The sequence below is a fragment of the Mandrillus leucophaeus genome, unplaced genomic scaffold (genome assembly GCF_000951045.1).
Source record: "Mandrillus leucophaeus isolate KB7577 unplaced genomic scaffold, Mleu.le_1.0 Scaffold13, whole genome shotgun sequence".
Lineage (NCBI taxonomy): Eukaryota > Metazoa > Chordata > Mammalia > Primates > Cercopithecidae > Mandrillus > Mandrillus leucophaeus.
Window position 1 is genome coordinate 3135259 of NW_012101254.1, and position 11759 is coordinate 3147017.

Genomic DNA, 11759 nt, shown 5'->3' on the forward strand with positions numbered 1-11759 from the left:
GGAGGCGGAGGTTGCAGTGAGCCGAGATTGTGCCACTGCACTCCAGCCTGGCAACAGGGCGAGACTCCATCTCAAAAAAAAAAAAAAAAAAAATCTCATTCATTTGTGTCCAGTTATTTGGTCATCCACTTATTTGGAAACATTAATTATAAGCCTACTACATACTAGACACATATTTAAGATGCAGTCAAAATGATCTGCCTTTCAGGCACCTAGATACTCACCATCCCTCCCTTCTTTGCCACTCTGAGGTAGAGGAAGGTCTGGAAACGGCATCTGAGGCAGAGGGCCAGGACCCAGAGGAGATACGTGGGGGCAGCATTTGGGGCCAGGTGAGCTGTGGCCTTGTTCCTATGCCTTCCACAGGCATAGAGGGGGCTGCTGTTTTGCTGAAACAGCTCTCGTGGCCCACAGCTGTAAACATCAGGCCTGCTATGTATGCAAAACTGTGTGCAGGCCCCAGAAGAACAGAGCCAGGACTCTTATCTCAGGTAAGACCCACGTCACAGCAAAGCCCACTTGGCCACCCACCCTGCGCCCTCAATTCAATAAGAGTCCCTCCCCTGCCCAGTCCCTCCTACCTGAGAGGGACACTTCATTGGCCTCCTGTGTTTTGCACTCAGTGGCTCATCTTTCTCTCCTGCTGGCTCCATCTAGAAAGGAACGTGGGCTTTAGAACAGGGAAGTTTTGTGCAGGTAGCAGCCTGCCAAGCCACCAGTGAGAAAGACTTATTAGTCCAGCAGCAGCACCAGGGAACGCATTAGAAATGCACGTGTCCAGCCCCCAGCCCCAACCGACTGAGTCTGAGACTCCGGGGCTGGGGCAGCAGTCTGTCCCTGGGGCAGCTCTCCAGGTGATTCTGATGCACACCCGAGTTTGAGAACCACAGAATGAGAGGAAGCTTTTGTTTTATATATATATATTGAAGGGACTTCCTAGTCTACCTCTCCTAGAAGGAGAAGCTGCACAACAGAGGTTGAGGTGGGGCCCAGCCAGCCACGGCAGAGCTGGGACTCCAACACTAGTATCCTCAATCCATCCAAACATCTCGCGATGGGTCACGCAGCTTTCTGATCACGTGGGGGCCGGTTATCCAGCTTGGCTTCTTGTCCCCTCCTTGCTGCCCAGCTACTTTCTGGCTCACGGATTCAAGTTCCCTTAGAGAGGAGAGCCGGTATGGGAAGGAAGGGCAAATGCATTGCTTTTGCATAAAGCATGTCTTCTTTCCCAAGTCCTGCCCGCAGCCTGTGTCCACAACCCAAACGTACGTAAATCTGCGCACAGTAGAGAATGGAAACCCTCCGTTCCCTGAGAACTGCTTCCACAGCTCTGAGTGAAGCAAGTTATGGGGCCTGGGTCAAGTCTCATGTCTTTCACGGGGTCACAAATACAGTGACGTGGAACACAGCACAGCCAGCGCTCACAAACCGCTACAGTATCTAGTGAGCCAGGAGCGGGTGGTGTGGTATCCACTCTGAAATAGGCAGCTACTTAAATGACAACCACAAAGGCCATCCAATGACATCTAATAACACAGATAAAATATTTATGGTATAACAGCAGGAGAAACCAGCAGATTATCAACTTAGTAAAAGCATTAGACATAGGGAAGTGAAGGCCGTTGAAGAATTAGAGGAGGGAGGGATTTTTGTTTTTTAAGTTTTTTTGTTATTTTAAAATGTTCGTTATACATACATAAACACTTAAAAAGAAAAGGCTTGGAGGGATTGCAGATTTTCTTCTGCACGTGCTATTTCCTACTGTTTGAGAACCTGTTTTCCTGTCCTCTGGCTGCCCACAGCTGCTGGGCTCTGCTGGTACCTCTGGCCCTCACCTCCCCTTCCAATGACTCTGCCAAGGGACGTGGGAAGCTAGTGGATGGGGCAGCCTGTCTGGCTTGGTTGAGGATTTCAGATTCCTCAGCGGTATCTTACCCCAGCATCTGTGCCCCAGTAAACAAGAAACAAGAAAAGAATTTTACCCTTAGTGGAATTGGCTCTTCAGCCAGACTGAAGGAGAATCAGATAAGAAGGTATTATTAGCTGAACATTTGGAAAAGGAGTGGCAACTCTCTAACTCACGGCCTAGGGGAGGAAATAGACTCCATGCTCCTTTCTGTTTCATTCTGATGGTGGCCGCTCCTAGAAACAAGGTCCCACCTGGAACATTCAAGGCGGCTGTCGAAGGAAGTACTGAGCAGGCCTGGGTGAGGGCCAGGTGTTGATCTGTCTTGCCACCTTCTCTTCCCCATTTTTTTTTTCTTTCTTTTTTGAGACAGGGTCTCACTCTCATTGCTCAGACTGGAGTGCAGTGGTGTGATCACAGTTCATTGCAGCCTCGACTTCCCGGGTTCTGGTGATTCTCCCACCTCAGCTTCCTGAATAGCTGGGACTATAGGCGTGTGCCACCATGCCCAGCTAATTTCTCATATTGTAGTAGAGGCAGGGTTTTTTCACGTTGCACAGGCTGGTCTCAAACTCCTGGGCTTAAACATTCCTCCTGCCTCGGACTCCCAAAGTGCTGGGACTACAAGCATGAGCCACCACGCCCACCTTTCCCCCATCTTCCAAGAATTTAATCCATAATGGAATCTGGAAAGAAACCTTGAAAGAGCCGTATCTAAATGATTCTGATAAAGTGGATACAGCAGAGACTATTTTTTTTAAAGGGCCTCAAAGAAGGAAAATTCATAGGTTTTCCCAAGAAGCCCATTTCTGTTGAGAACTTTGTCCTAAATCTCTCTTTAGGAGTCTCCTCCATCCTCCTTGCTTCCATTCATTCCCTTTACACTGACTCTGACCCTTTCTTCTCCTGCATCCCCAGAGAGGATGGAAACGACACAGTTACTTCAAATAATTTCTTGTATGTGCCTCTTTCTCCTGCCACGCTGTGAGGCCCATAAACGCACGTGCGCTGCTATCTACTGCAGGGACAACCGGGGCCGGTCTGGGCTTCCACTCCACTCTGCACACCTCGCCAGCATGGCTTCCCTGCCACCGAGGAATGAACTGCAGTGTCGGAGGGGTGAGGGCAATGACCTTGAAAATCCGCTCCGAGCAGCAGAATCCTCCCTGGGCTGTGAGCGATCCCCACGTTCCTTATTCTGCCCATGGCTTGGGCCCCTGGTGTTGACTTGGCATAAGGTGGGGTCAGTGACTGCGGAAAGGGCCAGAGACATCAGTTCCCTAAAGGTGGGTCCCTTCAAAACGACCGATGTACAAGAATTACCAGAAATTATTGAGGCAGCAGCAGAAAGGGCCTAGGGAACGAACCGTGTCCCAGACACAAAATCCTCCTCGGCTTGGCATCGGTACAAGCTTCAGCCTGGAGGCCTCACTCAGCCAGGACGTTCCAGGCACGTTTAGATGGGGCTGCTGCCACCTCCCATGCTGGTGTGTGGAACTTTTCCTTTGCTGGTCCTCAAAGCTCACCTATGCTAGGGCTTGGAGGATGAGGGAGGGAGGGAGGATGCTGACATGGTCTGGGGATGTGGCTTTGTAGGCTGCAGAGCTGAGAGCTCCTCTCCTTCCCCACAGTTGTGTCCAGGGGTGGCTGAGGACAGAGTGGTGGACCTGGACTCCCTGTGATCATGGGATTCTGCCGGTCCCTCTCTGCTCCCCACACAGGGGGCAGCCCTCACCTGGACTGTGTGTGTCTGCGAGGGTGGACACAGGACAGGCACACCTGCTTTCCACCTCGGTGTCCCAGTCCAGCCCAGCAAAGAATCATAGATGTGGTGGCAGGTCCTGCCCTCCCTGCACCTGGAGGTGGCCATTAGTGAAACCAAGGGTAGGAGGAGCCCGGGGCCCTCCTGTATCTTCACAAGCCCTCAGGTGCTGGCTAAGGGTGTTTAGACCTTTTTGGCAGGTAGAGAAAATGGACACCCCGAAAGACCATGTGACTTGCCTCAAGAAACCACCGAAAGTGGGACTGAAACCACAGCCCAGGTTTTCTGGCTCCCGTCCAGGGCCCTTTGCCCTAACCTGTGACACTCGTTGCTTCTCATGGCTGAATTTGGGTCTGCAGGAGCTTCTGTTGTATTCCAGCAGCTGTGCTGGACCTGGGAACTGTGGGACGGTCTGGCATTTTGCTTGTGAGGAAACTAGGGACTGGGGATGCTTGGGGGAACCCCCTCTTATCCTGTCTCTCCCCGCTCCCCATGTCCCTGCTGGCTGAGGCTGCAGGAACCTCTGGTTTGCACTGGGAAACTGGACTTGTCGTATGGGTGTGGAGAGAGGGAGGTCACTGCTTACCCAGGAAAGCCACATCCTCCTCCTCTTCTAAGCCTTTGTGACACTCTCTGTGTCACAGGCCTTTGGCCTTGAGGGTGAGACCTTCCATTCCTGTGTACGTGCTCATCCTGACCCTCAAGTAGTTTTAAGAGACCGTACGTGGGCTGTACCTTATTTGTATGCACGGGACCATCACCCAGCAGCTCTGTAAAGGTGGTTATGATTGCTATTGCCACCAACATCAAGGACAAATAGCATGATGAAGGGAGAAAGCGATAGGAATCCAGCCCCTCCCTGGACCTGCCCTCTCCAGCTTCTCTGTCTGGTGCTCAAGGGCTCCGTTCATGCTCGGAGCCTTATTATCTCCGTATCTCTTCTCTTATCAGACAGGCCTCTTCCTGCCCTTGCTGCTGCATCTGACGCATTCTTCTCTCCGTGCCCTTTGCTCACAAAGGTCCCTTTGCCTGGGAACGCCCTCCCTGACCTCCTCCAACACATTTCACAAAGCCCATTCAAATTGCCTCTTCATGGGCTCTCCTGGCCTCATCCTTCACATTGCTTCCTGGTGCATGGCCCAGCACATCACTGCTGGCTAAGTCCCTGTTGACTCTTGTTCCTCTGGGCTGTCGGGCCCTTCCCAGCTACACCTGAAGCCTGGTGAGGACAGAAGCCACGTTTGGTGGGTCTCTTGTGTCCTTCTTGGAACCATGGAGGGTACAAGGGCAGGGTACAAGGTGGTATGGCACCTCCAAGGGCAGGCCATGTCACAGGTGTCCTTTTGTTGGTTGGGAGAAAGATGGCAGGAGGGGAGAGGTTTGGTTGAGGTGGAATCATCAGCCCTGCTCTCCCTGAGAGAGGGCTTGGGAGAGCAGTCCCTGCTGGAGGGGCCAGATTCCTCTTCTCTGCCCATCATGGGAGATCAGCAGCAAAGTGGATTTCTGGGGACATATTACCTGCAAGTGCCAGGCACACTGACAAACATCCCTGTTCAGAGAACTCAAATGCCTTCTTCAAAGGACAGTATGTTTCCAGTGTCTGGGACTGTCGGAGGCTGTGCCCCTTCCCTCCCTGCACTCTGTTTCACACTGGCTCACGTGTGCTGAAATGCAGCTGTCCCTGGTACTCAACACACCATGTCAGTTGTAGAGATGGATCCACAAAAAAAGAACAATGAATTTCTGTCACTAGAATTCTAAAAATAAGGCAGCTTGGGTGAGAAGAAAATAAATGGCAAAATCAGGTCTCCGTCTGATGCCCTGAAAAGGTTCAAAGCCTTGACGTCACATTCCATCCCCTGACTAATCCCAGATATCCCTGGAGGGAGCCTTTGGAATCTGGGGAAATCCTGTTACGGTTACAGTAAAAAGGCCAACCCATGTGGAGTGCTTACTACAGGCCAGGAGCGAGCTGCGCGCTAGACATGTTGGGCCAGGGACTGACCTGGATTTTGCAGAATGAGCATTGAGACCTGAGTTCACAGAGCTTGCGAGTGGTGGGCTTAGCATTCCAACCCAGGCCTTCATCACACTGAAGTCCACACTTGTTCCAGGCACCACCCTGGGCCTTGACAACCGCACACTGACTAAGTGCGAGGGCAGGCTGAACAGCAATGGTGAGGCGAGCACACTCCCCAGTGTTAGACTCAAGCAGGTCTTCCACACAGACTCTGAGAAACGGCCCCGCCTCTGGGAAAGCAGGGCTGAGGCTCCGGTGAGACCCCTGCTGCTCCCTGGCCTGGCTGCAGCCCAGTACGTGTGGCGAGGCAAACTCTCAGTCAGTCAGAGAGGGGCATCACCAGGAGAGAGAAGCATCCCTGGTGGCCCAGAACCATTGTCCTGGGATCCTGGGGCGCCCTGGGGCCCCTCCTCAGCACGGTGGGCTCAGTGGTGGTGGAGACCCTGCCCCTCCTCTGTGGGTCCCACCCCAGGCCCATCTACTCACCATCCTATTCCAGAGATGCCAGGCCAGTGTGGTAGAATCCTGGAGTGGGGGGTCCTCCTGAAAGAGAACCAATTGACAGCGGGACCTTGTGTCTCCCCAGGAATGCAGCGGACCTGCTGCACACTTTGAAGCCCTCTCTGGTGTAGAGTTGAGGTGGCCTGATCTGTCCAGGCCCTTTCTCTCAGCCCCTCCTCTCATCAATAACAGGGGCACTTATGGGACCACTGACGGGGGTCAGGGCTCTGAGGTCAGGGCCTGCAGGAGCAGGTGGCACGTCAGGCAGCTCCATGTCATCATGGGGTTCTCTGTCACTGAACCAAACAGTGGAAGGAGGGGGTGGCAGGCAAATGATTCAGGTGTGATCTGAGTAGGAGGATGAAGGAAGGGAATGTGAGCTAGTATTTCTCCTCATCCTCTTAAACCATCACTTTAAACACTGTTTATGGCATGGAGATGGCACAAGGATTCCAACAGGCAGGAGCCAGAAGCCTGGAGGAAGGGACTGTCCCCAGACACAGGACTGAGGCCCCAGAGTCTGCAGAGACCTTGGTCAGCAAGTGTGGACCACGTGCCACATGGTCTGGGTGGCCCCTTGCCCAGTGATCTGGGGGAGGGGGTAAGGGCAACTCAGATTCCCCGCCCTTCCAGAGATGGATGGAGAGGAGCGTGCAGCAGGAGGGACAAGAGCTGGAATCCCTGGAGATTCTCTTCAGAATAAGCATGATGGCCAAGAGGTACGAGTGCTTCCCCAGCACCAGACGCCACTCTGCGTCCCCCCAAGTATTAACTCATGTGGCCCTGATGGCCACCGAGAGGGAGGACATGTTACTAAACAGCCCTGATTTTACAGAACAGAGTTCAACACCTTGTCTAAGGTCACACAGCCGGCCACCCCAGAGCCAGGAGGGGAAGCTACGCCATTCACCCTGGGCTACCCTGGGCTGCCCTGCCTCTAACAGCCCGTCTCATGTGGGCTGTTCAACCCTGTGAGGAAATTGTACAGGAAAGTATAAGAGAATATGGGGGTATTTCCCCTAAGACTATGCATCCTGGGTTCAGGAGAGCTGAACTGGGCTGAGGCTTGTTGGGTAAGGGTGGGAGAGGGGGCAGGAACAGATGTATGGCCCAGGCCTTCTCCCCACCACACTCTTCACAGTTTTTTTTTTTTTTTTTTTCTGTTAGACTGAGTCTCGTTCTGTTGCACAGTTTTTTTTTTTTTTTTTTTTAGACTGAGTCTCGTTCTGTTGCCCAGGCTGGAGTGCAGTGGCAGAATCTCAGCTCACTGCAGCCTCCACTTCCTGAGTTCAAGCGATTCTCATGCCTCAGCCTCCTGAGTAGCTGGGATTACAGGCGCTCACCATCATGCCTGGCTAATTTTTGTATTTTTAGTAGACACGGGGTTTCACCACGTTGGCCAGATTGCTCTCGAACTCCCGACCTCAGGTGATCCACCCACCTCGGCCTCCCAAAGTGCTGGGATTACAGGAGTGAGCCACCACGCCTGGCCCCAACCACCCTCTCGATACGCCATGCAGCCCCCACTTACCGAGGGTAGAGACGGGGTGGTTTCATAGAAGAAAGGCTGGAAAACCACCGTGAAGGACTCCTGCTCACTGTACCTGCTGGAGGCCAGGAGGCTGTTCCAGGCTTCCTGGAGAAGGGAGCAGAGAGGTGACCATCCAGGAACATGAGCAAAGCAGAGCCAGCCCCAGATCATTCTCAGCAGACCTGGGACAGAATCTGCCCCTCTCGTTGTTCTCAAGTGCTATTCTGAAGCTCCCTCTTGTCTCACCCTTCAGGGCTCTTTGATAGCTAAGCTGAGTTTTCATTTGTCTCTGAAGTGCCAGCATTAGGTAATACCAGAGACAGACCTGAAATATATTCTCTGGAAGCTTAGGAATGACAAGACAGCCCAGCGTATGGTGGGGCCTCCTGCTGTCTTCAAGAGCTAAGTTTGGTAGAGGCAGGGGCCTTAACCACTCAAAACATGTTGTCATTTCCAGAGCGAGAGAGGTGCCATGCAACTTCAAATAAAAATTCATCATGTTAACACATGCTAACAGAAACTGTGCTTTGTGCTGTTTGCTAAGAGGGATGATGGCCTTCATTAAGCCCTTCACCCTTATTTATTTATTTGACAGAGTCTCGCTCTCTTGCCCAGGCTGCAGTGCAGTGGTGCGATCTCGGCTCACTGCAACCTCCACCTCCCAAGCTCAAGTGACTTCTCTTGCCTCAGCCTCCCGAGTAGCTGAGACTATAGGCGCATGCTACCATGCCTAGCTAATGTTTGTATTTTTAGTAGAGATGAGGGTTCACCATGTTGCCCAGGCTGGTCTTGAACTCCTGACCTCAGGTGATCTGCCTGCCTCAGCCTCCCACAGTGCTGGGATTACAGGTGTGAGCCACCACACCCAACCCCTTCACCCTCTCTTGAGGTCTTTTCTGTGAACTGGAATGTACATCTTCAGGAGCCCTGGTTTGCCTTTGGGCTGTAGGCTGGGGACAGGCACACTGGGCAGAACCAGTTCACCTGCTCCAGATGTGGTACTACAAGTGACACTGATGACCAAAAGCATTCCAGAATGAATCTTTGAAGTTCCTCACTACCTTTTGCCTAAAGTGCCCCCACTGTCCCCCTACTCGCACCCCTACCAGTACTGTAGCCCCCATTTTACACGCAGGAATCCCGAAATCACCACCACAACGTGAAGCAAGAGCAGCTCTCTTTGCTCCTTAGTCCTGAATTCAACTGGAGACGTCCTAACATGAGCAAACTCAACTAATTGTCCCGTTCTCCTTGGCGACCACCCCACCCCTGTGAGCCAGCAGCCCGGGCTCCCAGGGTGGGCTCACCTGATAAGACCACTGCATCACCACCTTGGCCAGCCTGGAGGTCTCCTCTGAGCAGTTGCAGGGCTCTGGCACAGGGCTGCAGGTTGAAACACACCAGGAATGAGAGAGGGGAGGCAGTGTGGGGGAAGGGGGTGCATCCAGGCTGCCTGTTATGGAAGAAGGGGCCTAGGAGTTGCTTAAGGAGTAGGGACGAAGAAGCTTAAGTCTTAGAGGACACAAATGTTGGGAAGAACAGAGGGTGTGTGGTCCCTTCCTGAGGGGTGGGTATGGGATGGAGGGAAGCTCTCCCTGGGGGGTGGGTATGGATTTGGGGGTGGGTATGGGATGGAGGGAAGCTCTCCCTGGGGGGTGGGTATGGGTTAGGGGGTGGCTATGGGATGGAGGGAATCTCCCTGGGGGGTGGGTATGGATTTGGGGGTGGGTATGGGATAGAGGGAAGCTCTCCCTGGGGGGTGGGTATGGATTTAGGGGTGGGTATGGGATAGAGGGAAGCTCTCCCTGGGAGGTGGCTATGGGATAGAGGGAAGCTTTTCCTGGGGGGTGGATATGGGATGGAGAAAAGCTCTTCCTAGTGGATAAGTATGGGATAGAGGGAAGCTTTTTCTCCCTCTTCATCTCTCAGTCTCCCTCCTCCCCCTTCATTGCTCTTCACACCAGACACCCACATCCCATTCTCCTTTCCCTCCCCTGTACCTTCTCTGTCTTGCGTCCTCTTCAGAGCCCTCCTTCCCCTCGGTACCCCCTTCTCTCCTTTCCAGCACCATTTTCTCCACCACCCTTGCCCTGACTTTTTCTACACGAACTTCTTTTCTAGGTCCAGAGCCAAAATTTTTAGGATTTGGCTCCAAAAAGTTTAAAGTCTATGAACATTTTCAGAAATATATAGGAATCAAGTTCTGTGAAGTTAAACTACATTTAGGCTACGTTTTTCTATCCAATTTCCAGAAGTAACACTTCTTAGCTTATGAATGTTTTGCCAAGGCGAACTCTCAAATCACTCTGGCACGGAGGAGAGCCTCTGGCACGACATCAACCAGACCGAGTATTTTATTCTTTGACTCAGTCCCCAAAACAATGCTTGGCAGGGGGCCCGCCCCACCCCGACTCTGCCACTCGCTCGGGTGTCAGCTTGCACGTGTTTCTCAGCCTCCCTTAGCCTCTGTTCTTTAGGGTCCCTCATAGATTAAGGCACATGAAGGGCCCCCACAGGACGCACACGTGACAGCCGTGTCACAGATGCACGTCTCTTTCCCCTTCCCCTTTTACCTGAGCCAAGTGCCCTGATACCGACGAGAGACCTCTGCAACCTCAGAGAGGTCCACCAGGTTTACAAACGCTCTGGGGACCTAGGAGGACACAGAGAGAGGAACGTGAGTATTTGCCAAGTCGCCATGACTGCTGGGCTTTCTGGAACTCCTGCTTGGGCCCCGTCTGGGGTGTGGCTGAGCGTGATGGGCCTCCCCTTGATTAACTTGGCATGATCCTTTGGGAGATGTTTGGTCGGGGTCAGTCTGTGCTGCCAGCCCTGCATCTGTGCCATCCAGAAACAGGACTCTCTGTCCCTCACGGTGGGTGGGGAGTCTCCCACCAGTGTCCACGGGGCAGCGAGACCACTGGGGCTATGGGCCTGCAGCCCCCTCCAGCGGAAAGCTGCCCTCCAGGGGAGCAAAGCGGAAGGCAGAGCCACAGCAACCCCCAGCCGATTCTCAGACCCTGCAGCAGCGTCACAGTCACTGAGCAGAAAGGTCTTGAAGGTCCTCAGGCCCCTCCATCTCGTCCTTGCCCCAGACTCAGCTAGAGAGTGGCCTTAGGGCAGAGCAGGGCCACCGAGGACTCAAGGAAGAGTCGAGTTTCTCTCAGAAGTTTCCTTTGCAGGAGCGGAGTGCGCTCTCCTGGCCTATGTTCTCATTTGAAAGGATGAGAAGATGGGGTCCTCTAAAGTTTCCCCTTTCCCAAGGGTCCCAGTCCCCCACCTTGGTGGAGGCCATATGAGGGTAAACGGGCCCCACCGCCCTCAGGGGAGCCCTGGGCCCACGGCCTCACCTCCTGCTGCAGGTAGTCCAGCACCCCCATCAGCTCGTCCATGCTGCCCGCCGCAAGCCCGTTCTGTGAGAGGAGAACTGTGCTGAGTGAGGGTGCCTGCAGGAGGACCACGAGGTGAGGCCACCCAGACTCACGACAGGCCCATCCCTGCCAGGCAAGACCATGGGCAAAGGTCCCATCTAGACCTGGCATTCCACAAACAAAGATAGAGTTCCCAGAGCTTCCTAGTTTTGTCTTCCTTTTGTCATCCATTTTCTCCCCAACCCATCATCCACCATGGAAAACCGAACTCCCCCTAGCTGACAAGTTCCACCAGGAAAGGGCAGACTCAAAGTCAGAGCAAGATCAGAAATACCTGGTGTGATTCTGAAGCTCACACTGAGGGACGGGAGACTTACTCCCAAAGACTTGAGGAATCGCTTTTTCCCGAAGAAAATCAGGTCCAACAGGGAAATACAATTAACCCTGTATTTAAGGCCCCAGAGGGGCCTCGGAACCTTTACGTGATCCTATTTTATCAGCCTTTCTCTTGCCGTGCTTGCTCTAAGATAAGGGTTCCTAGAGAAAGAGTTAAAGACATCTCCCACCCGCCCAACACACACACCACTCCCCTTCCTGCAGGTAATGAAAATCAGCAAATGAAGGACCTCAAAAATGGACCTGCTTTACCATTTTTTTTTTTTTTTTTT

The 11759-nt window shown here is 53.1% G+C and overlaps 1 protein-coding gene across 1 annotated transcript in view; it reads right to left on the minus strand.

The window, feature by feature from the left end:
* The window catches only part of PLB1 (phospholipase B1), a 156858-nt gene that overhangs the window by 102652 nt on the left and 42447 nt on the right, over nt 1–11759 (minus strand). The window contains exons 10-16 of the mRNA XM_011972728.1: nt 11071–11133; nt 10294–10373; nt 9028–9103; nt 7721–7825; nt 6175–6231; nt 582–653; nt 225–446 (exon numbers count right to left, since the gene is read on the minus strand). Of these exons, the coding sequence (XP_011828118.1) occupies nt 225–446; nt 582–653; nt 6175–6231; nt 7721–7825; nt 9028–9103; nt 10294–10373; nt 11071–11133 (675 nt within the window). The remainder of the gene's footprint in view (nt 1–224; nt 447–581; nt 654–6174; nt 6232–7720; nt 7826–9027; nt 9104–10293; nt 10374–11070; nt 11134–11759) is intronic.